The sequence below is a fragment of the Crocodylus siamensis genome, chromosome 1 (assembly GCF_052110815.1).
Source record: "Crocodylus siamensis isolate JL-2025a chromosome 1, ASM5211081v1, whole genome shotgun sequence".
NCBI classification, from domain to species: domain Eukaryota; kingdom Metazoa; phylum Chordata; order Crocodylia; family Crocodylidae; genus Crocodylus; species Crocodylus siamensis.
Window position 1 is genome coordinate 255,995,251 of NC_143395.1, and position 25,202 is coordinate 256,020,452.

Here is a 25,202-nt window from a genome sequence, read left to right on the forward strand (position 1 = left end):
CATTTAAATGAGAGCCCCAGCCACTGTCCTTATCCCACTTCAAATAAACCAACTGAGAGAGTATGTACAGAAAATCTTATCTTAATGCTGCTGCTAAAGCCATACTTGATGGTACAAACTAAGGCAAACAGAAACGCTTACATCAGATATAACAATCCAAACAGTCAAATGCAGTAATTGTGATGTAATTGGGTTGTGTAGGCAGATGGAAATCCAGACCAGAAACTCTTAATTTACTATCCAAATCATCAGTTCCATACAGAAGCTTGGTATTCCAAGAAAACACCTGGTTTTCTTCAAGTCTCAAATAGCTTCCAGAATCTCCCATTTCTTTTTTGGAGAATGGGAATTATTAACCCACTGTTTTCTGTGTAGGGAAACAACAGACAATTTAGGCGTCTTAAATCCTTTGATGTTTAGCAGATTTGAAGCACAATACCAAATTTAAGACTGTGAGCTCTCTGGGGCATGGGCTATCTTGTTCCATGATTATAGTGTCTCTCATAGTTGGGTCTTGGACCCTGAACAGGGATTCTAGGTGCTATAACATCTCAAATAAATCAATAATAATAAAATAGCTGCAGACCATTGAAAAAGAGTATCAGATAACCACAAATAAGATGCAGTAACTTTAATTATCGCAGCCCCTGAAACTATGACCCAATGGAATAGTCCAAATATGCAGGAGCACATTTGTCACCAGACTAAAAGGGGAATGGAATGCACTTAAGTTTTTCCTTCGCACTGCAGAAAACCAAACATCACCAGCATATACTCTGGGGACAGAAGCAGAATAAGAAAATGAAGCACCTATAAGGGAAATGACAGAAGTGATCTGCTCTTGATTTTGGGCCCCAAAAGGTCAAGTTGATTTCCCGTAAGCTACTTTTAGGGAGTATGCATGAGCTGATCACCTTCACCATCCGCCGTAAAGCTGGCAAGTCAGTCAGCAACATAGAAGTCCTTGACTTCAGAAAAGCCGACTTTGACAAGCTCAAGAGGCTAGTCAGTCAGGCCCTCAGGGACCATAACCCCAGGGAGATGGGAGTTCAAGAAGAGTGGTTGCTTCTCAAGGAAGCGATCCTCAGTGTACAAGCTAAATCTATTCCAACACGGAGGAAAGGCAGCAAGAAGGCACAGCAGCCCTCCTGGCTCTCCAGGGACCTAGCGGACCTCCTGTGGCTTAAAAGGAAAGCCTACAAAGGATGGAGGATGGGATTCACCTCCAAGGAGGATTACTCCACGCTGGTCCGGTCCTGCAGGGGGCAAACCAGGAAAGCCAAGGCTGCAACTGAACTCCAACTAGCTTCAGGCATTAAGGACAACAAAAAGTCCTTTTTCAGGTATGTGGGGAGCCAGAGGAAAAGCAAGGGCAATGTTGGACCCCTGCTAAACCAGATGGGGTAACTGGCAACTGACGCCCAGAAAAAAGCCAACCTATTAAATAGGTACTTTGCGTCAGTCTTTCATCAGTCACACGGGATGCCCATGCCTGCTATGGGACAGGGAAATCTGGGTGAGGGGAATCCCCTACCCTCCATCAATGCTGACCTCGTGAAGGAACACCTTGAGAAGCTGGATACCTTCAAGTCAGCTGGCCCTGACAATCTGCACCCCAGGGTACTCAAGGAGCTGGCGAGCGTCATAGCCCAGCCCCTAGCACGGATCTTTGAAAACTCCTGGCGCTCTGGTGTAGTGCCCGAAGACTGGAAGAAGGCCAATGTGGTGCCAATCTTCAAGAAAGGGAGAAGAGTGGATCCGGCTAACTACAGGCCCATTAGCCTGACTTCTATCCTGGGGAAGATCTTAGAAAAGTTTATTAAGGAGGCCAACCTTGATGGACTGGCCCAGGCTAACTTCCTAAGGGATAGCCAGCATGGGTTTGTTGCGGGTAGGTCTTGTTTGACCAATCTCATTTCCTTCTATGACCAGGTGACCTATCACCTGGACAAGGGAGAAGAGATTGATGTCATACATCTTGACTTCAAAAAAGCTTTTGATCTGGTATCCCATGATCACCTCTTGGCCAAACTGCCCAGTTGTGGCCTTGGCTGGGAAATTGGCTCCGTGGTCGGACCCAGAGGGTTGTGATTGACGGCAGTCACTCATCGTGGTGCCCTGTGACCAGTGGGGTCCCTCAAGGCTCTGTCCTGGGACCCATACTGTTCAACATCTTCATTAATGATGTGGACACTGGAGTCAGGAGTGGACTGGCCAAGTTCGCCGATGACACCAAACTTTGGGGCAAAGCATCCACGCCAGAAGATAGGTGGGTGATCCAGGCTGACCTGGACAAGCTCAGCAAATGGGCAGACGAGAACCTCATGGTGTTTAACACCGAAAAATGCAAGGTTCTCCACCTTGGGAGGAAAAACCTGCAGCACCCTTATAGGCTTAGCAGTGCTACTTTGGTTAGCACTACAGAAGAAAGAGACTTGGGGGTCATCATTGACCACAAGATGAACATGAGCCTGCAATGCGACGCTGCGGCTAATAAAGCGACCAAAATGCTGGCTTGCATCCATAGACGCTTCTCGAGCAAATCCCGGGACGTCATTCTCCCCTTGTACTCGGCCTTGGTGAGGCCGCAGCTGGAGTACTGCGTCCAGTTTTGGGCTCCACAATTCAAAAAGGATGTGGAGAAGCCACGCGCATGATCAGAGGTCAGGAAAACAGATCTTACGATGACAGGCTGAGAGACATGGGACTCTTTAGTCTGGAAAAGCGTGGCTCAGGGGTGATCTGATGGTCACCTATAAGTTTATCGAGGGTGACCACCAGGATCTGGGGGAACGTTTGTTCACCAGAGCGCCCCAAGGGATGACGAGGTCGAACGGTCACAAACTCCTGCAAGACCGTTTCAGGCTGGACATAAGGAAGAATTTCTTTACTGTCCAAGCCCCCAAGGTCTGGAACAGTCTGCCAGCAGAGGTGGTTCAAGCACCTACATTGAACACCTTCAAGAGTAAATTGGATGCTTATCTTGCTGGGATCCTATGACCCCAGCTGACTTCCTGCCCTTTGGGCAGGGGGCTGGACTCGATCTCCCGAGGTCCCTTCCAGCCCTAATGTCTATGAAATCTATGAAACCTGCTTCCAGATTTCTAGAGCTGAGGGGAGCCTTGCTGGCCAAACGGTGGGGCCACTGCACTAGATTGTGCTGTCATGCAGCCAGACCTGGGTGCACAGGATCAGGCCCCTGGACTGATCCTGCACCCCTCCATCCAGCCCCTAGGGACAGAAGGTTGGGAGGCCACTAATTTAGGAGTTCAGGAGGAAGTCCTGCTCCTTTCATTCTGACTCAGGCCATTCCCAGCCTCCTCCTATGACAGCTTTCAATAAGGCATTTGCCATTGTAACAGAATACTTTCCCAGTGTCTTCCTCTGGGTTAGTCTTGGGAGTTCTGCAGTAATTGGCTATTCTGAACTTCAACTGGGCCGTTTCACAGAATTCAGCACTACCTATCCAAAAGGCTGCTATAACTTCCTTAAACGCTGCTAAATTTAGCCTGCATGTAGCATGCTGAAGATTTCATACCCCACTGGAATGAAGTTCTTGTCTTCAGGCTTCAAGCAGCTCACTGAAGTATAGAGAGTCTTTAACTACTGGAGAAACAATGGTCTTGTGTGAGCCTGCAATTCCCTTATAGAGGAATAAGGCTTCAGCATACGTCGTTTGCTGGCAGGGATCATCATTATCATCCTTCTGCCTTACATGTCTGATGGTCTGAGAAGTCAAACATTAATCAAATCATCACAATGCTGGGTTTACTTTTCAGTCTTATGTTTAGGTGTAATAATGCTGTTTCAGCCATTACTGTACTGGAAAATGAGCCCATGCTATGGAGTGTGCCCAACAGTTCAACTTTATTTAGATAGCCTATTAACAGACATTCTTAACAGGGATCTGAAACATCCATCTCTTCATCCTGTTGGACTAGTACCACTAGAAGAAGTTGAGCCCATTCAAGAACCTCTTAACTTTTTTCATCTATTTTACTTTGAATATTCTATGCAGATATCTGGATTAGAAGTTGTTTGATTTTTACTGACATGGGCTTTTTTCCCAGGTCTCCCTTCTGCAAAAGGAGACAATGCTTATGACATTGTTTTCATGGATCTTACTTCTGGACTTTCCAACTGTATTGACTTTTCAAAATATAACTACTTGCTCATCTGTTTTGGACTGTACAATATACCTATTGTACAGTCCAAAATAGGTAAACAAATAGTTATATATATTCACAACAGTATTTTAAAGGACAACACCAAGATAAATCTATTTATTACAACTTCAGCTTTCAAGTAAATCAAGTTAACTTTTTTCTGGACTTTCAGTTTTGACCGATGCAACCTATTTGTTTAAGACAATATGCAAAACTGTCCATCTGTTGGTGTGCATCTTCAATTAGTTTACTTTTGGGATAAGCTCCCTCTGTGCAGCACCTGTTCCCATTCTGACAATCTTTTGAATAATAAAAAAAATCCAAACTCAAAACAAGTTGAAGTACTCCAGGTACAAACAAGTACTCCAAACAAAGCTGAAGACAACATGCAGCCTTGCCAACACCAATGTCCCCATGAAACCAATCTGCTAACTCCTGGTTTACTGCATATTGTTTTTACTCTGTATTCTTCATCATTTGAATAATTTTGTTCAGAATCAATAAGCCTCATTTGCTACCACAACTGTTTATCCATACTAGTGAATACCTTTTGGAAATCCATGGGAAAAAAATCATATTAAGTCTAAGCTTTCATTTGTGACATTGCAAGATGACAGGAACTAAATGTTTACCCAAGTAAACATTTGAGAGATGTTGCGCAGTTGAGATCAGTGACTGGAAATAAGAGCTCTTCCCTCCCTCTTCAGAGGTTGGAGAAATTGCTGTTTCCTTTTTAGAGTTGTTTGAACTCTAAACAGAAGAGAAACATGCCCTTCAATAAAGAAGCATTTAGTTGTACATAAAGCTAGCCTAGCCTTTAACACCCAGGTTCAGTAACCTGGTCTCCAACAGATTCCTTACCTTACCACCTTGTGCAATTCACACCGTCTCCATGTCCCCCATTCCCTATCTCTCTGTGAGAGATAACAGTAAAATGTCCTTACCTCATTGGGAGTATAAATATAACATGGATCAGAAGGATTCAGATACCAAAGCAGCAATTCTCACTTAGGATGCTACAGGATGCTCCACAATATTAGTCTTCACAAGTACTAAGAGGTTTCAAATAGGAATCCAGTGTCAAAACCACCCTGACCTGTTGTAGGCTTTCTGAGTTCTTTGCAACAGAAGAATTGCTCTATTTTTTCCAGAAGCGAAAAACAAGTGAGAACTAACAGCTGGAATTTTCCAAGGGTGCCCGGAGACTAATGAAGTTGAAAACCACTGTACTTGAGTGATAGGGGTCAGATCAGAACTTAAGATTAGGGTTGGGTATTTGAGCGGTTAAATAAAGTTTGGTCAATTGCCTGGCCAAATATTGGTCAAAAATTGTAAAAACTGCAAATAGATCCAAATAATACATAAAAAAAGCATAATTTTTCCATAAAATGCATCAAAAATAATTTTACAAAAATCATATTTCTGTCAGCAAAACTACAAAAAAGAGGGTTTTTTTGTTTTTTGGTAAAACTGCCATAGCCTTTGACCAGCCAAAGAAAAAACAAAACAAAGCAAAAAACAATGACTTGTTTGCCAGCCCTACTTAAGTTTATCTGTCTTAAGTAGGACTGGGCAAGCCAGTCATTTCACCAGTCAAATATTGTCAACTGACTAGCTTGCCAACCCTACTCAAGATAAACTTCTGCCAAATGTTGTTACTTTAAATACACCAGATCAAAGTATTTGGATTACAGATCAAACAAAAATCAAAATTGGAAAAAAAAATTATTTCCCCTGTATTGCTAGGTCTATTCACTATTTTGATCTATGTCCACTTTAGGCAGTAACTCAATGCGATATTTCTAACAATGTATCTAAAGAGTGACTCATTTACTATCTGATTTTCAGAAGTTACAAATGATAAACTCTGTTCTTCCTTTTTTTTTAAATATAGGAAAAAATACCCTGTTACTTTTCTGAATTCCATGTTTTAATAACTGTAAGATTCAAGGTCTAGAAGTGTTGGACATCCAGTAGACCAATTTCTACATATCAGTAATACAGCTGCTGGCTCCCATAAAGATTTTCTTGGCCGATCCCAATACCTGATTATTAACTAGCCACATCAGCTGATACTGATCCCATAACTGATATTTAGTAATAATGCAAGGCATTTTAAACTACTGACATAAATAGACCTTTTACATTTAACACACGCACAGATGGATTTTGTGTGTTCCCGTTTCTAGAAACATGTTGTAGCAAAATAAAAACAAATACGTATGAACTTTAAAACTTTACTTCTAAAATGGTTGCTTGCAGTATAAATTTTATACACTTATGTAACGATTCATTTGACAGCAAAATCATTATAAAACTCAACATTCAACTTGGTTTACAAAGCTCATGCTGAAGTCAGAAAAAAAATGGCCTAATTATAATTATTTTGGCTTCAATATAGACCCACAAGAAATACAGGCCAAGATGTAAAAACTACAAAGAAAAAAAAGTTGAAGTACAGCTTGTAGTAACAGTATTTCTCAGCCAGTGGTATGCACACCTCTGGGGGTACACGAGACACAGGCCGGGGGTGTGTGGGTGCTGCGTTTTGGTCTTTGCCTGCTTAGGCTGGAAGTTCTGGTCCCTCCCGCTGTGTCCGGTGCGCTGGGGCTTTCACTCCCCAGGGTCAGTGTGCCAGGGGATAGGGAGGGAAGCCCCATGCAGGCTGCTTTGTTTTGGGCCGCAGTGGAAAAAGTGAGAGTTGGCTTGCAGCGGTGAAACTGAAAGTGCCACAGTGGGACTTCTGGTTTCATTTTTGCCATGTCAATCAGCAAGGGGTACGTAAGGTACCAAAGGCCACTGTAGTAGAAGCCATAATAATAATAATAATACATTAGTTAAACTTTAGCGTAGCAAGTGGGTGAGTGGAAGGTTTTTCTTGACAAAAAGCAGTATTTCTTTTTTGCACATCAGTCAGTTCTTGTTCTCATCCACATGTGAAGCTGTATTGAATAGCCACACACTCAACGCTGCTGCAGAAAACAGGAAATTGATCTTTGTTGTTCTCCCAGTATTTCCGTTTTTCAGCACTTCATGGGCTCACTCTGCTAGCTTTGTTTCTGAAGCATTATACTGATGTTTCTACCCCAGAGGTACTTTCCTCCAATATCCCATATTGGCTGAACACAAGAAACTTGGTTTTGTAGTGCTGTCATCTGCTTCCTTTGATTTCTTTCCATCTGTTCCATCATTCCTGTTGGCTTGCATTTTTTCCAGGTGTGTCACCAATATCTGTGTAGCCACCAGAGTTTTGTTATTATCAAAAAGTAGAGTGCCTGTCTTGGTATCTTGGATCCAGCAGCACTGCAGTGCTGTAGAAAGGTTCCGATTCAATTCCAATAAAATCTGTTTCCATGGCTTTCAGTAAAGTAACTTGCATAATTTTAATTCCATGTTTTGAATCTGTAGCTTTGCTCAAAAGCCTTTTTAAAGCCACAATTGATAGAATGACATCTGAAGCAGAGGCTAAGGATGAACTAAATTGATCAGTTAGTTCTTCAAAAGGTGCTAGAACTATCACTACTTTTTCCATCAGTCCCAACTGACATACAGTTAGAACTGTACGGTTTTCAGAGTCATACACTTCAAGTACACATTTCTGCTCCAAAAGGCTTTGCAGCATGCAATAACTTCCACCATGTCTGTACATCCTGCTGTAGCGCCTTGGAAGGCATTCCGAGATCAGTCTGCAACCCTTGAAGTTGAAAATAGCCCAACGGTGAGTGTTTGGAGTGCCCAATGATTTTTTTTGTCCGATAGCCAATATATCAGACACGCTGCACTCTAATAGCACTTACTGGTTCACACAAAGCTGGAGTGTATGTGCTACACAAGGTAAACTTGGCAAACCAGTCTTGCACCACCTTTGCCATGTTTCTTGCATTATCCCTAATAATGGCATGAACTTAGAATCATAGAATCACTGAGTGGGAAGGGACCTAGACAGATCATCTAGTCCGACCTCCTGCCATGGGCAGGAATGAGCACTGGGGGTGGGGCAGGGGTCATGAGACCCCAGCCAGGTGCCTATCTAGTCTCCTCTTGAAGATTTCCACGGAAGGAGAGAGCACCACCTCTCTGGGAAGCCTATTCCAGGCTCTGGCCACCCTTACAGTGAAGTAGTTCTTCCTAATATCCAACCTAAACCTATCCTCCCTCAGCTTGTGGCCATTGTTCCTGGTGACCCCAAGGGGGACCCTGGTGAACAGACTTTCCCTGAGTCCCTGCTGGTGGCTGCTAAGGTTGTAGGCAGCCACAAGATCCCCCATCTCCTCTTGTGGAGACTGAAGAGATTCAGGTCTCTTCTCATAGGGCTGGCCACGGATCTTCAGGATCTTCCATACTACAAATACCTTGTCAAATGCCATTGAAATAGCCTCAGCCATATGGGAAATGCTGAACTCCTGGGCCTGTAGCATGGTCCTCTGTAAACTGTAATTCACAACTATCCACTAGGCAGTTAAACTCAGCATTGACATAGGTGACATATCAGAGCTCCAAATATCAGTCATAAAGCTAAATGCTGATACACAATCATCTTCAACCAGCATCTGTATGCTTTAAAACAACACTGTACAGCTCTGGCAGCACAATCTTAACCATAAACTTTCTGCTGGACAGTGTGTAATGAAACTTCAGGCATTCAAATGAAACTGGAATTCAGTATCTTCTACAACAGAAAATGGCTGATCATCCAGAATTATGAACACCACTAAATGGTTCATTTCTTTAGCCCTGGCATCTCCACTTACACATTTTTGTGAGCATTTTAGTGCTTCATGCAATTATAGTCGACTTGGCACAGCTTTTTCCTGCCCTGCTTCTTTCTTCTCTGTAGTCATCTTTAGGAAATCATTGTACCGAGTAGCATGGCACGTCTTGAGGTGCTGTATTAAGTTTGTTGCGCTGAAATCTTTACTGGTATTGTATGCACATTAAATATTTGCAATGAAGCACAGCTGATTGAGATCACATGGTGCACAGTGCAACAGTGAAAAAAGGGCTTGTGTAGGCCCTGTGCCACCTCACCTGTGCCTGGCACCACTGCTCTGGATATGGCACCTCAGAGGTGCTTATATATGAGCAACAAGGCTCTAATTAAAGCGTGGCCCCAACACTCCTGGAGCACGTGCAAAAGTGGCCCGTGCCAGTTGCAGCTCCAGCCCTTTAACTCCAAGCTCGGGGCAGCTGCCTGGGTCTGAAGCTGCCCAAGGCTGCTCTAATTGAAGTGCTGCACCCCCACCATCAAAGGCTTCTTTCCTGCTAGGGGAAGGACCCTGCCACACAGTGGTGGGGACCAGCTGCCTCAGCCCCTGCCAAGTTCTGCCCAAGACACTTGGCATGCAGACCCCTGAGCACTGCAGACTCAGTCACAGTGGGCTGGGCCATGCAGCTCAACTCTGACTGCCCCAGTCACCTCTTCTGCATTCAGCACCTTTTGCAGTGCTGGCCCTGGTCCCAGCCTGCAGTCTGTGCCACACCAGCACTCAGGACACCACAGCAGTTCCTGCTCAGCTCGACCTGCTAGTGAGGGGAATGGAATGTATCCGGGGTCGCTCCGGCTCCTAAGAGGGAACCCAGCTGTCCAGGGGCCCCAGCCTCATGGGTGGGAGGGAGCCCAGGTGTCTGGGGGCCCTGACATTAATTATTGGAGAACATTATCAGCAACAACAGCCAAAGAATAGTTGATAATGTTAATTTTCCTTTATTGGTGCCGATCCAATATGCAACTGATATACTGGTGCTCTTCTAATAATTATGTGTACAAACTCAAACTGCTAGCTCTCACCTACAAAGTTTATATTTAAGAATTTTTAAAATGGGGAAATATTACTTATAATTGAATACAAATGCAATACACTACACCATGGTACATAAGGATGGGAAACAAACTATCATATGCTATCCAAATAAATGTAAACCATCATATGCTATCCAAATAAATGTAAACCAGTTAAGGCGAGCAAGCCAGCAGTGCCTAAACCCAGGCTTCAGATAAGGGACTGGTATTTTGAGCTAATCACCCACTCTGATTACATGGGGGACATGAGCAAGAGAGTGAGAGTGTGTGTGCACAGAGAGGTTCAATTAGGGGTACCAAGCATACAGCCTGCAGATCAGATCTGGCCTTTGATAGAAGGAGGGCAGCATGGACCTTTCTTCAGCTGTAGCCACCCACACTGGTGAGAGCCACTATGCTGGACGCCAACAGCACCGACACTGTAGTTTACTCCCACAGTGGCAGCCAAGCATCCCTGATGCTGGGCCTGGAACTGGAAGAGAGGGGTCTGTGGGCCTGATCTAGTCTGAGGGCTGCCCCCACACCATTCATTTGGCTTGTGAACCAATCCCACACCACTCATTTGGCCTCTAAAATAAGCGAAGAGACAAAACCTCTGTAAGTTAAACCAAACTGGTTTCAAGATTATAGCTTTACTTAAAGTGGGGGAAGTTTGTGGCCACGTTGCTACATCACACACACATATATATGCATGCACGCACGCACACGGGAGGGGAGGAAAAGATGACTTATCATAACTTAGCTTAATTCTGAAACAAGATGAAAAATACTCAAAATAGGAACACCTAAACAGACTTGGAACTGTTAATGAAATCAGTTTAATGACCTTGTGTTTAACTTGTGCAAAACTGTGCAGGTAGGGCTGGCAGAAATGGCCACCCCAAGAGACAGCTGTAACAGAAAAAACAATCACTCTTTCAGGTCAACTGTCCGTCAGTGTGTTATGTAACCTTACAATTCATGCTCAACTTTGGTCTACATCTGACAAATACAAAGGATAATGCGTGTTGTGCTTGGTATGCAGGTATGCTCACACATACCACTTCCTGTAGATTTCCTTTACACATCAGAGTTGAGTAGCTGATTGCTTCAGCTATGATGAGTCCCAGTGGACAACTCATTCTCTGTTGCATTATGTCACTATCAATTTAAATGCTTATTAATACCATTCAAGAAGTTTTACAGCATTCACTGTTGCCATATATTTATCTTGCATCTCAATCTCTCCCCTTAAAAACTGGATTCCATTAATGTATTTTAAGAGGCGAGTGTTTTATTACTAAAAACACTTTAAAAAAAACTCTCATTAAAAAAGTCATTCAGCTCTTTGTGGTTTTAGCACTCTCAAGACCCTAACACCAGCCGTTGGCAAGGGAAGCCTGTATTGAAAGTCCCCGTGGCTGACAAAACCGTGGTTAGCAAGACAAAAGGCTTATGGGACAAATGGCACGTGGTGGGCTGACACATGGCCATGGAAAACCACGGTTACTCAAAACTGTATACAGTGGTAGCCAAAATGGCATACAGAATATTAAGTGTAGATACTCAAAAACATGGTTGACAAGGGAAACCTGTACTTTGAGAGCTACAAGTAGAGAAGGAGGGTTGATGACTACTATATAAAATTCAATTGTTTTCTAATGTATGGTTATCCTTGAGAACAATCTAGATATCAGGAGAAGAGAGGAACAGTTTATTTTTCTTATTAAAATTCATAGTAATTTTATATAATAATTAGATTTTTTCCCTCAGGCCACAGCAGTTACCCAGTGTGGCCCACAGACTGGCAAATTGAAAATAATAGATTCAATCCATACAACAATTACAAAAAAGAGCTTTTTTGAAAGTTTACTATTATCATTTTTATCCTCTGGATACAAATAATTATCGCTTTAAGAAAAAAGTGCACTAAACTTATTTTTATCCTAATCCGTCAACTGCAGAAAATTTTTTAAAAGATTAGTAGCCTTTTATAAGTGACGAGACAAAACGTGATTCCAATTTGAGTTTTTGCTCTATTTAAGAAATCAGAAACTGAAATACAAGTGAGCATTTGATATCCAGCATATACAGTACAATACACTGAGCTACAGTTCAACCAGTGAAGAAACAAACACAAGGATATAAACCAGATTTTCAATCAGGCTTCAGACATCATGACAGACAGGTTAAAACACCAATCTTCCAAGTGCTAACAAACAAACACACAACATAAACATAAATCAAAACTTGATGTTGGCTGACCTAATTTGGAATCTTCTGCATACACCAGATTTCCCTACAGAAGTTTAAAAAAAATCGTAATTGTCAAGCTTTGAACAGGCAGCACTTTGTAGATTTTTTTAAGTTTTAAAAAGTAGAAGTCCTAAACTCAAGACATTTTACTTGATAAAATATAACATCCATCTTTTTCCTACTGCAAAATATACAAATTCAACACGTTGTAATATTTCTATAAAAATTAAGAGTCTCTTCTACATTATTTAAACCCCCCCCCCATCTCTTTAAACATTTTGAAAATTAAGTTTACATGTCTCCAAAAAGAATATCATTTTATTTCAGATTTATTTTCTGCTTACAAAACAAAAGTTTCAGGAAGAGCACTAAAAGGTGCTGAAAATGTAACTGGTACTTTAATGGAATGGGAATAAGTATTTGTGGCAACACAGCTAAGAGCCTAGTGACCATTTTGTTTTTGCAGGTCCTCTTCCACCTGCCATTTTTTCTTACACACCATTCACTGAGGTTAGCATGTTAGGAAGAACCCAAAATATATGGCACTAATAAGTCAGGTATTGGTAAGTCAAAGTCATATCTGTTTTGGAAAATTGTCAGAATAATTAATCACAAGACACATTAAATTACGTACTTCCTGAGATTCCCATATCATTGCGTCACAAAATATATATCAAACTCTGCCAGAAGGAACACACACACACACACACACACACACACTTAAAGTGCAACAGAATCAAAATTATGTGACAATCAAGAAAAATGAATTTCATTTTTAAAGTAAAAAAATTGCATTGTTTTGACAATTTTGTCAGAAATACAGTGATGACCCAGGCCATTTCCCCCATCTTATACTTGTTGGAAAGAAATTAAAAATTAGAAAAAAAAAATACTAAATGAGCATATTTTATCATTTTATAGTGCTGCAGTTAAGAAAGCTCCATCTTCCATTAACTATCAAACCAGATGATGTGGGAAATGAAAAAACCAAACCTTTTTTTAAAAGCCCTATCCTGATCATGGTGTGCAGAAAAAGTTGATGCATCTTTTGTAGACTTAATAATAGTGGCACTGAAGAAAAGTGTTTTGTTTTTTTTAAGTATGCCATCATACAATTCTTCATATTATACTGAATTCAAGAATCCATAACTTGGAGAATGGAGAAAGGCAAGTGGAAGATTGTAAAAGATACGAAGAAGTTATGCAAAAGTAAAGCAATAGACAAAAATCAATTTCTTACTTGATTTTCTTCCTCTGTTTAGTGTTTGCCAAATTATTTGTTACTACTAACTACAGTATTATTGTACTTCATTAAAGAGGTAAATACACAAGATTTTTGGTTTTTTTCCCTCCCCCCCCTTTTTTTTAAAAACTTTTACTCATGCCATTTGTAAAGTGCTAAAAACCAGAAACATCATATATACATAGGCTGGTTGCACAAAGGGTAGATCTCTTCAGAGGAACTGGAAGCAGCCTTCGATGGCACAGTAGAAAAAAAAGTGTTCTGCATATAAAAGGATCTGTGAAAAGGGACTATTATTATATGAGCTTCATGAACTATTATTATAGATCTAGTAGGTTTACATCCCCTTTTCTGGTTGACTAGAACTCAGAATAATTCTCAAGGCTTTAGAATTAGCTTTGCTTGCTGTGACTGAAGTACTGACACCTCCCACTTAAAATAATGAGCGTGCGTCAGTGAGATGATGATAAAGGGACTTCTACAGGATCACAGAAGTAACCCAACACCTGTTACACTCTAACAACTAGAATGCTCCTTGAAATCTGGATAAACTGAAGGATATGGGGGTCATCACTGTATCTGTTAACTTGTCTGTATCTTAAATAATTAAAAAAAAGGAATGTATGTGGAAACCAAATCAATACAGCAACACTGCTACTGAAGTCAAAACATTTTCATTTCAAGTAGTCTGAAAACAACCAACAGAAGCTAAAAGTATTAATTTATGGGTTCTAATTTACACCATGGGAAAAAAAAGTGTATAAAAACAAAACACCACTTTTCACTCAAAACTGTTTAACAATATCTTGAAGAAAAATAAAAATTAAACTTAAAGTTAGTAACTTATGTGGTTAAATTTTTTAGCACAAAAAACTTAGCAGTTCAAAAAAATATGGTTCTCTGGTAAATTTCTGTTACTTTACTCACAATCTCAAGAGTCAGACTACAGAATTATTTATAAAACTAAGTTTGTAATTGAAATTTTGAAAAAGAAACAGGCACAAAAACAGGCTGCTACTTAGAATTCTTAAGTGCCTAAAACTATAGGCTTACGTGCTCTTCACACCCTCTCGCACAGACCTGTTACAGTAAGGTTCAATATTATACAGTAGCAGCCCACAGACTGACAGTGAACAGATTTTAAACTGTTACTTCTGCAGTATGGTTCCAGTCCACATTGAAGTATTGCCCTGAAAGAAGACACTGGGAATCCATTCCTACAAACTGCTACATAGGCAAACGAATGCAAGTTGAAGTATGGAAGAAACTATCATGATTTAGTACGTTTTTCATAGAAAATATATTCCCGGAATTACATGACATGAAACAGCTAGTATTCATCATGAATTCTATTGCTATTACCATAAAACTGGAATAGATTGCCCTTAATGTCATTTTCGGTATCTTCCATTTTCAACATACTCTAGACGCTGTCATTATAGTCATATTTTACAGTTCTCCTACTCTGATTTCTAGTTCTTATGTTAGTGTTGAAAAGCAATTTTACAGTTCGTACAGTCCAAATCCTTCCAGTCATCATCATCCATATTAATCCTACGGTGTTTCCTCCGTCTAGAAAGTACCATAGAATTAGATGCATTAGCTTTAAAAATTTTACCTTTTCTAACGACTTTGGTTTTTCCTTTTCGTTTCCTCTTTTTTGCTGTTTTGGTATCACCATATTTACATCTATTGGCATCTAATATTTCAGACTCAGAAGAATCAGAAGACGAATATAAACTGGTTTCAGGTCCAGATTTTGAGCTCCCAGAAGGCTCCACACTCTCTGAAGCAGAACTTTTCCCATCCTCCCTCTCCTCTGCTTCAGACTCTGCTGTGTCTTCTAAATCACTTAAGACTTTTGCTCTTTTGGAATTGGCTGGAGGCTTCTGAGTGGTCAGCTGCTTGTTGTTTCTACCATTCCACTGGTCTGAGTCAGAGTCTGCCCCATCTTTGGAGCCGCACATCCCTACAGGTTTGCGTACAGAAATGGACTGGTCAGAAAGTCTCTGACCACTCTCATCCTCTGACTTGTGGCTTCCAGAGTCCTCTTCCACGATTTCACCTGAAAGATCTTTCATTTCAGGTGAGGCAGCACAGACTGTTCTGTGGGGTTGTTTATAGCCATTGCTTTGCTTACTTGTCACTGCCACTTTTGTTTCAGTTTCAGAATTTGAACTTCCGTTTTCAGATTCACTAATGTATTTTCTTCTAGCAGATGAACCAGGCTGGGAATGAGCTTTCCTCCTGGTGTACTGCTCCTTTACCTCCTGTTCTCTCTCTGACTTCAAGCCTGCATCATCCTCAGAGCCATCCAGTAACATTCTCCTGGCCGCAGCAGAGGCATTGCGGCGGGGAAGTTTTCTGTTCTTGCACCCAATGCCAATGCTTTCCGAGCTGGAGACCTCCTCCTTCACATCTCTCATCAGCTTTAATTTATTAGCAGCCACAGTGGCACTTCTGCGTGGAATTCTTCTGTGACTTTCTTTGCTGCTGACTATTCTGTAAGGGGTCTTGGAATATTCAGAGTCACTTCCACTTAGCTTCCTCCTGGCAACTCTTTTGCTATGTCTGTTCTCCTGAGCAACAGATCCTGCAACAAAATTGTCAAATTCTATTTTTTTTTTTTTTTTAAAGAGAAATTAAAAGACATGCTGGACATTTAAAAATAAAGTTAGCCTTATACTATTATTATAGAGGCAAAGCTCACTTTGAAGTTAAACAGGACTAAACAGCTGTCTTTTATTTACATAATAACATAGACATTTCATATATACTGCCCTCTATATTTAACGGTGACTAAGAACTCTATCATATTAGCTATCATCTTAATTACATTTATTCCCTTAAAAGTCTGTCTTTTCACCCCCATCTTTTAAAGTGTACTCGCACACACATTCACACAATTGGTCATTAAGCGAGTCTTGGCTTATGAAATTATGATTAGCAATGCAAGCAGAATTGTTCAATGCAGGATATACAAATAGGATTAGTACTAAAATGTGGACTCCGATACTTAGCACTGGGTAGAATTCAATACTCTACAAAGCAGATGCGCAAGTCTGGGCAGATTCATCTGCAATAGAATCCTACTGAAGCCACTGGGATTCTGTGTAGGCATGAAGAATAACACTGAGAAAAACCTGTTTGCAAGAACTGGGGCCTGCATTAGTAGCAACCTAAATGTATTATTACTTGGTAACTCTTCTACAGCCTGCAAGGAGCTGATAGTAGTCTCAGCGTTGTGGCCAAAGATTTTATCATCTTATAGACAACTGTTCTTTCAAGTTCTACAGATGGCACTTCCAAATCATACTTAAAAAATACTGGTAAAGTACACCCAGAGTAAGAGACTTCCTTTGCCTATGATGCATGTCATCTGAGAATAGACGAATGGCTCCCCTTACAAGGGAGTAGCTGATGCTTTGAGTCAGATTGGACAAAAAAGACTTTTATATTCAGTCACTTAAAAATAACAAGAGCCAGTCACCTCAGCAGTTCAACAGATCTCTGAAACAAGAATAATTTTTAGGCAGAAGAATTCAGCTCTTCGAAATCTGCAACTAAAATTTGCTTTAAGACACACTGATTGCACCATGATAAAGACTAAAAGGGCCTAATGTGAATGTGACAACGCAAAGGAAATTATAGTAAAGAAGGATTAGTCTAAATATTCTTTGAGATGTTTTACTGGGTTAAAATTCGGCCTCAGGGTACACATGCACCTCAGGCACATAAGCTCAGAATTTTCTGGGGAATACCAGTCTGCCTGCCTTACTTCCACACAGCAGCAGTGATGCTTGCCCAGCTGCCTGCCTGGCACACCATGCTACTTCATGTCACTGCCAGATTCTGCTCCAGGACTTCTGACCAACCAGCCAGGACCTGGGATGGATGGTCACTCTTGCTCTAGTAAAATGCCAAGCTTATCAAACCTGCCAATGCTGAGCATACCAGTGCCAAGGTAGCCAGCACTGACTGGTAAGCAGTGCCTTGAGATGTGATATGAAGCCACTAAAATGAAAAAGAGGTTACCATAAAATCCATGGCAACAAGGAGGCATGAAACCCATGCATAAAGTCTGCCCAAAAAAAGCCCCAACACTGAAAAACAAAAAAAATGAATAAATACATAATACAATTTATTTTCCATAATATCATTCTGGTATGCCAAAAACATGTTTACTTTTGTAATATAATTTTTGATTTAAAGAAATGTGTCCAATTCAGATTTGGCAAAGATGTTTTAATGAAGTGATATTATGACTAGAGGTATATCAGTTCATATCAGATCGGCACAGCTAAAAGGAAAAACTGACACTACTTGCAATTGGCTTTTTTGGGCCGGTGTCGCTGATATGTGCAGCTACTGGAGCTGCTGCTCTTCTGGCCCAGCTTCAGAACCTAGGGTGTAATGCCACTTCCACTCAGCTCTCTCCTTTCCCACTGTTGCAATGGATGCCTAAAACCCAAGTGGGAGGGAGGCAATGAAGCATTACTGCCCTGAGGTCTAAAACCATGCCAAACTGCTGAGGATGAGTGTTGCTGTAGCAGGGGCTCCAGCAGTCATGGTAACAAGCCCCATGGGCTGAATCCAGGCTATGAGGGCAGATAAGTTCAGCCTGCAAGAAGTCCTGAAGGCTGAATGACCTACTTCCATTGAATGGATTCAGCTTATGGGTCCTATGTTTGGTACCTCTGCTGGAAAATGTAAGAGTCTAGGTTGTACATAAATCTTAATTCCACTCCTTTGTTTGTGTAAGTTTAATCATCTTTAACTGCATGACCCCAGGCTAATGTTTTCACTGGAAGTTTGCTTGCAGTTAGCAAACAATGGTTGGGGCAAAGCTGACTTGTAATGTATTTGTTATAAACAGAAGCAAACAGTAATAGTATACACAAAACCCAAACACTAGCTGTTAAACAGAAAACAAGTTTCCCCAGGTAAACTACACTTAGAAGAGAAGTCACTGCCTCATCTGCAGCACACACTGCAAACTGCCCATTTAGTACAGGTAAAAATCTATTTACTGAAGTGCATGTATAGCGTTGGCAAGGTTGTTTGGGTAAATCTGATATCTTTTATTAGACCAACTCAAAGAGTTGGAAAAATTCTTCTTAAAAAAGCTCTCAGGTTTAAATACCCTTTTTGTCAAGCTGAGGAAGCATCTGTTGGTGTGTGCTTTTCCTGGATGGAATGAAGGAAGAACACACACCAACTGTATAGTGTTGTAAATTTGAAAAAGAGAGAACAGATTTCAGATCAACTGATTCCTGATTTACGCTGCTCCAGCTCAACAATTTAAACTAGAACGCAACAAAGTCAGCACGAACTTTCTTTTGCTTCACTGTACACCATTTATCAAGAATGCTGCACCATGGGGATTTCTCAAGTGATCACATACCTGAGTACACTTTTCTGATGCAAAGGCCATATATGCAACATTAAAAACGATACTTCCAGACCTGTGTGCACTTAAAACTTTGCAACCTTTACATTCCATTTTTCTTATGGAATTTTTGCAGAACAAATTCAAATGTTACTTTCATTACCTGAGCAACATGGCCAGACAACATACGACTGCCTAGGTTCACAGTTTTTAAAGTTTAGTGCCATGGGTTCACATTAGGCATTGTGTGCACCTGCATGCCCCCACTCACTCTATAAATGTGTTATGTTCATATTTGTAAATTTTATTGAAGAGTGCAGTGAGCAAGCTCGGAAATAGAATTCCTAATGCCTGTGAAGTGCCCTGCTGAATGAAACAGGTCTGTTCTGGAACTCATGGAAGCCATCGTCCCATAACCAAAGTGATATAGTGCAAGTCGTCATTTCAATGCATACACAGAATTTTCTACAAACAGCCACTTGACTTTAAATTTTTAGGGTGGTTATTTTTTAAAGTATTAAGAATGTACAGTTCAGAGCTTTTTAAAAACAGGTGTAACCTCAGCAAATTAAATCTTAATTTCCACTGTTATATTTTAAGGCCCACATCTACAGACAAGACCCATAGAAAATGTTTTAAAAAATATCTTCAAAAAGTCCGTTAGGAAAACATTACATCCGGCAAAATTTAAAACTAGTCAGATTTTCATAAATACAATGAAAAAAGTCAAGGATTTTTTCTCTCTTTAAAAAAGGTGGCGTTTAACACCACCAGTAACAGTGATTTTTATGATAATTTTAAGGCACAAATCAGCTTGAAAGCTAAACAATTGATAAACTTGTAAAATTTTTGACTTTCACAAGGGAAACACTTCAACAACCTTTACTTTGACTGTAACACTCCCATATTTTTAAATGATACAATAGCTGAAAAATAAGATAAGATAAATTAAAGCTTCTAGATGACTTAAATAAGGTATTTCTTAGAATTTGCGCAATCACCCATAACAATTAGGCCTTATATTCCAAGACTTGAACACAATTTTTACTTGAATAAAGTAAAAATGTAGACTGCAATACACCCCAAAACAGTTTTTTCTATATCTTTGCTAAAATGCTGCTATAAAATGGACCAAAAAAAAGGGAAGTTCAAAATGAACACCATAATACTTCCATCAATCATTTCAATTAAATAGATCCAGAAAGGTTAAGATTGAGCATTCAAGCGCTCTACCACCATGATTAAAAGAGAAGTTTTTATCTAAAAAAATGTATACAGACTACTCTGAATATTTCCTGCACAGCTTTCCACTTTTATCACTGACATTCACCATCAGCCTACCCCAACTTCCTTCCAAATAGCAAAGAACTCATTCTGAGTAGTGCAAGTCTTCCTCGTGATCACCTAGATTAATTCTACATTCTATTACTTCAGCAAGATAATAGATTGAGATGCATTTTTAGGCCCAATGTGTTACCTTTTTTAACGATTTCCCGTTTCTTCTTCTTTGCCATTGTGGTATCACCATAGTTGCACCTGTTGGAATTTGGTATTTCAGACTCAGAATCAGAAGAGCAATTGAAACTGGCTTCAGGTCCAGATTTTGAGCTCCCGGCAGTCCCAGAAGGCTCCACACTCTCTGAAGCAGAACTTTTCCCATCCTCCCTCTCCTCTGCTTCAGACTCTGCTGTGTCTTCTAAATCACTTAAGACTTTTGCTCTTTTGGAATTGGCTGGAGGCTTCTGAGTGGTCAGCTGCTTGTTGTTTCTACCATTCCACTGGTCTGAGTCAGAGCCTGCCCCATCTTTGGAGCCGCACATCCCTACAGGTTTGCGTACAGAAATGGACTGGTCAGAAAGTCTCTGACCGCTCTCATCCTCTGACTCGTGGCTTCCAGAGTCCTCTTCCACGATTTCACCTGAAAGATCTTTCATTTCAGGTGAGGCAGCACAGACTGTTCTGTGGGGTTGTTTATAGCCATTGCTTTGCTTACTTGTCACTGCCACTTTTGTTTCAGTTTCAGAATTTGAACTTCCGTTTTCAGATTCACTAATGTATTTTCTTCTAGCAGCAGATGAACCAGGCTGGGAATGAGCTTTCCTCCTGATGTACTGCTCCTTTAGCTCTTGTTCACTCTCCGACTTTAAGCCTGCATCATCCTCAGAGCCATCCAGTAACATTCTCCTGGCCGCAGCAGAGGCATTGCGGTGGGGAAGCTTTCTGTTCTTGCACCCAATGCCAATGCTTTCTGAGCTAGAAATCTCCTCCTCCACATCACTCATCAGCTTTAATTTATTAGCAGCCACTGTTGCACTTCTGCGTGGAATTTTTCTGTGTCTACCAGTTTTGTTCTTCAGTGGTTCAGAAGCAACTGCTGATGTATTTTCAGAATCACTTCTATATAATCTTTTTCTAGCACTTTTTCTGGTATGTCCATTCTCCTGCGAAGCAGACCCTACAGAATAAAGAACTGATTTAGTTCTTAAATATGAAAAAAGTTACAAATATTATATTTTGTTTTCTACCAAAAGTAGTTAACTTGGAAGTCAAAGACTTCCTTAAGTACAAAACAGCAATAGATTTAATTTGTTCAAATAGGGGAATTTAAGAAAACTTAAAATGCCTCATTTTTTTTGTTGAACTAAAAGATGAGTCTAAAGTGGACTTTTAACTAAAATTACAAATCCTTTTATTATAATATTAAGTACACAAGATCACTTTTATTATTGGGATCATTAGGAGTCTTCTCTTTACCAGTAAGACTTCTGAGTCCGGTGTTAATCCTTTCACCACGTTAAGGAATAAGATATGAGGAGCAGCTTTATTCTAAACAGAACTTGGGCAGAAATTGTACCAAGATGCTACAACAGCCCTGTCGTATATACCAGATGTTAACATGCAACTTCCACAAAGAGTAAATGCTAAATTAATTGCAGAATGCATATTAATTATTTATATACATTTTTGCCTGGTTTTGGCCATTCACCAAAAATGCCAATTGAAACTTACCCATTTTTTTTCTTTGAGCTGCTCTATTTCTAGTTACTCTGAAACTCCTGCTCTTTGTTTTTGATATGCCATTTTGTAATAATGGGGATGCAAAAGCCATAGAGCTTTCTTTGCTTTCCTCAGAGCTATTCGTAGAGGATGAGGAGGAGGAAGCCAAAGTGCCTTCTACTTCACTTTCTGAGGGGGGGAAAAAAAAGATTGGTATCTCAATTAGAATTTTGAAAAGTTAATTAAACTTCATATCTATAAATTAGTAAAGCTACAGCTTGCCATTTCATTATGTTTTAATGAAAGTTTCTTTCAGATTGACTTCATGAAATATTATTTCATAGTGAACTGGTTAATGCTTGTTGTTATCGATACATATAACATAGTAGCTGCAGATTGCTATAGCATCTATAATAATAATGGAATTTAATTCCAGGATATAAGTACCAACTCCATGGGTGCTCCTGGGGTCAAGCACCCCCTGAAAAAAAATTAATGGGTACTGAGCACCCACAGAGCCATGCTTGCAAATAATAAAAAAACCCCACCCCATGCTTTACCAGTGCATTACTTCAAAAAATGAAATACAGAGCCTTTTTTTGAGGGGGCGGGTGAAGGGGGGAATGGGGGTTACATATGCAAGCACCCGCCGGCAAAAAGCAAAGTCAGTGCCTATGATCCTGGATGTATATGTATTTTTTTTTTTTTTAAAGTTCCACATAAAAAGATTCAGACCTTTTAAAAGTAAAAAGATGAGGGAAAACACAACTATTAATTCTGCTGTCCTTTCTTTAAAAGGCTCTAGCATTCTGATACTTTGAAGAAGGGTCTTGACATCTCAGGTGACCTTTGTGTCTATTGTACAAGGAAGTACATCACTTCTGAGTGTTTAACTTTGTCCTTTAAATGTTATATTAAAAACTTGCTGTACGTATATGACAATGCTTTATACAAGCCAAATATTAATTAAATAATTCATTATAAAGGCAATTAAAAATATTTACCACAAGCACTTTTTGCAACTTAAAGGTTTCAGTTACCTACTTGACAGAGTATTTTAAAAATAGTATTTTTGTATTTATTTCAATGATCAACTTCTTCACATCACCGTCCCCAAGGATCCATTTAGTTCTGCAATGAATCCCCGTGGAATCATTATCATGAAAGGTGGAAGGTGCGGGTGCAATTACCCAAACAACTCTGTTCCTTTGAGACAATGACTGTTTTTACTGGCAAGGTTCCCCCTAGAACTAACTTTGCAGTAATTTTAATTTAAAAAACTGCATTTTACATCTTTAAAAATAGAAGAATTCTAACAGTACACATGAAATCAAAACATTTCTGAAGTTTCCAAATTCTACTATGGAAGAGTTTTCTACAGAAGCCATTTTAAGAGGCCTGTCTTTATTTATTTTACCATGATTGCTCTCAGAGGTATCAATTCATTTCACCCTCAGGGACAGACAAGGATCTCTGAGCCAATCTGGGAGCCCGACTGGGCTGTCAGAGCCAGTGCTCAGGACTGACCTAAGGTACACCGCATGCACCTTGTGCCAGGTACCTAAATCACATGCAGCACAGGTAAGGTCAAATCAGAGACCCGTAGCCCAGACCATGCAGTTCCATGGGCTAGATCTGGCCCACAGGTCATATGTTTGACACCCTGATTTACATTAAGATTTTTAAATCTAAAATCTAACAGTTGAGAACAATAATATTTTTTACTTTTGTACTTAAAAAAAACAACTATATTCCTGAGATTCATACATCAGCAAAATTCCCATTTGATAGATATTTCATTCCTCACCTGATGACAATGTTGAACGATGCGTTAGTGTTCCAGCTTTAGCTCTCCCACTCCTTTCAAATGATGTAATACAAGGAGAATCAGAAGATTCACCGGAAGAACTGTGAGCACAGTTGCTAGCATTTATTTTATGGCTTACAATACAGGTCTCTCTGCTTGAGGTAGGTTGAGTAGAAGAATCTTCCTGTTCAGATTCAATTTTTGCCTGAGATTTTAATGGTTTCTGCTTCAAATTTCTAGTCAAACAGTGGGAATAAAACAATATATAAATGTCAACATACAAAAAAGATTAAGAACAAGTTAAAACAAAAATCCCATTTTTCACATTGCTGTAATAGCAGCTTTTAATTTTTGTTATAGCATAGAATCCTCATCAGTTGCAACAGTACCACCTATATGAATTAAAACGCTCATACATCAGTCCTCCAGACAAAGATAATAGGTATAATGGGTAGAAGGACCAGCAAGGTAGCAACTTAGAGCAAGGTAATTGGCCATGTTACTCTCTACTTGGGTATAACTTGGGGGTGAGATCTTGCTGTATCAAATAAGTAAAGGCACCATAAAAACAAATGTGCAACAGATATAGCTCAGTATCAATGCTACAGCACTGCAGTATCTTCTAAGCATGGAAATCCAAGAGAAAGAACAGCCACATGTTAAACAAGTAATCCAAGTATCCCTAGAATCCTGACAAGAATCTGCTTGCTCAGAAAAGAAAGCACCTAACTATAGGATTAAATTGTAATTTGGTTCCTTCAGTGTACAGGCTCTCCCAGAAGTCTTTTCTAGATATTTATCCAGGTATCATCTTGGTAAGGGTTAACATGTACTTGCTCTGATCAAAAGGTGTCCTATAATTTCCTGACCCATATTACAAGCATTCTTTGCACTCTGATGAAATGGGGAAATGAGTCCCCATTTATCTCATGAAATCCTATTCTTGGCTGGGTGCAGGTGTCTGACCTGTAAACAAGTCTCTCACAACTCCTCTATACGTAGGAGGAAACCAGCTAAAATACTGCCTGCCTTTGATGCACGTTTATTTCATGCTGCCACCTGTTCCATTTGATAGAAGAGGGGCAGATTGAAAACAAAGGATATAAGGGTTTTGGGAAGTTTTTTTGGTTTTGTTTGTTGGGTTTTTGTCTTTGTTAAGTCAGAGCACCTGCCACTTCCCAGACAAACTCTAGCAGTAAGAGATGAGAACAGCTCCCTATTCATGAGATAAGGAAATACGGTCTTTTTTTACCAATATATCGACTGCTTCTGCTGCCACAGGAAGTATTGTTGGGTAGCAACAGAAAAGGGAATTTTCAAACAAACAGTTGTGACTTTTACAGACTTCTTCCCCCATCACCACACAAAGTTTGGAAGAACGCCAGGAGTAAATCATGTTGCACTATATGAATGTCACGACATTTTTTGGCATCCTTGGCTAAATCCTACTATATGCTACCAACTGCATGCTCTGAGATAGAATAACTGGCTTCCTATTATATGGACTTGGTTAATGTATTTTACCTATTACATAACCATGCAATTTTTATCAGATTATAAAAGGT

General features: G+C 40.1%; 1 protein-coding gene across 2 annotated transcripts in view; it reads right to left on the reverse strand.

The window, feature by feature from the left end:
- The window catches only part of BRWD1 (bromodomain and WD repeat domain containing 1), a 93,881-nt gene that overhangs the window by 6,525 nt on the left and 62,154 nt on the right, over nucleotides 1-25,202 (reverse strand). The window contains exons 38-41 of one of the 2 annotated variants that reach the window (XM_090060855.1): nucleotides 23,638-23,873; nucleotides 21,843-22,019; nucleotides 20,311-21,288; nucleotides 15,063-16,037 (exon numbers count right to left, since the gene is read on the reverse strand). In XM_090060855.1, coding sequence (XP_089916981.1) covers nucleotides 15,063-16,037; nucleotides 20,311-21,288; nucleotides 21,843-22,019; nucleotides 23,638-23,873 — 2,366 coding nt within the window. The remainder of the gene's footprint in view (nucleotides 1-15,062; nucleotides 16,038-20,310; nucleotides 21,289-21,842; nucleotides 22,020-23,637; nucleotides 23,874-25,202) is intronic. The other variant, XM_090060866.1, reaches the window with a different exon arrangement.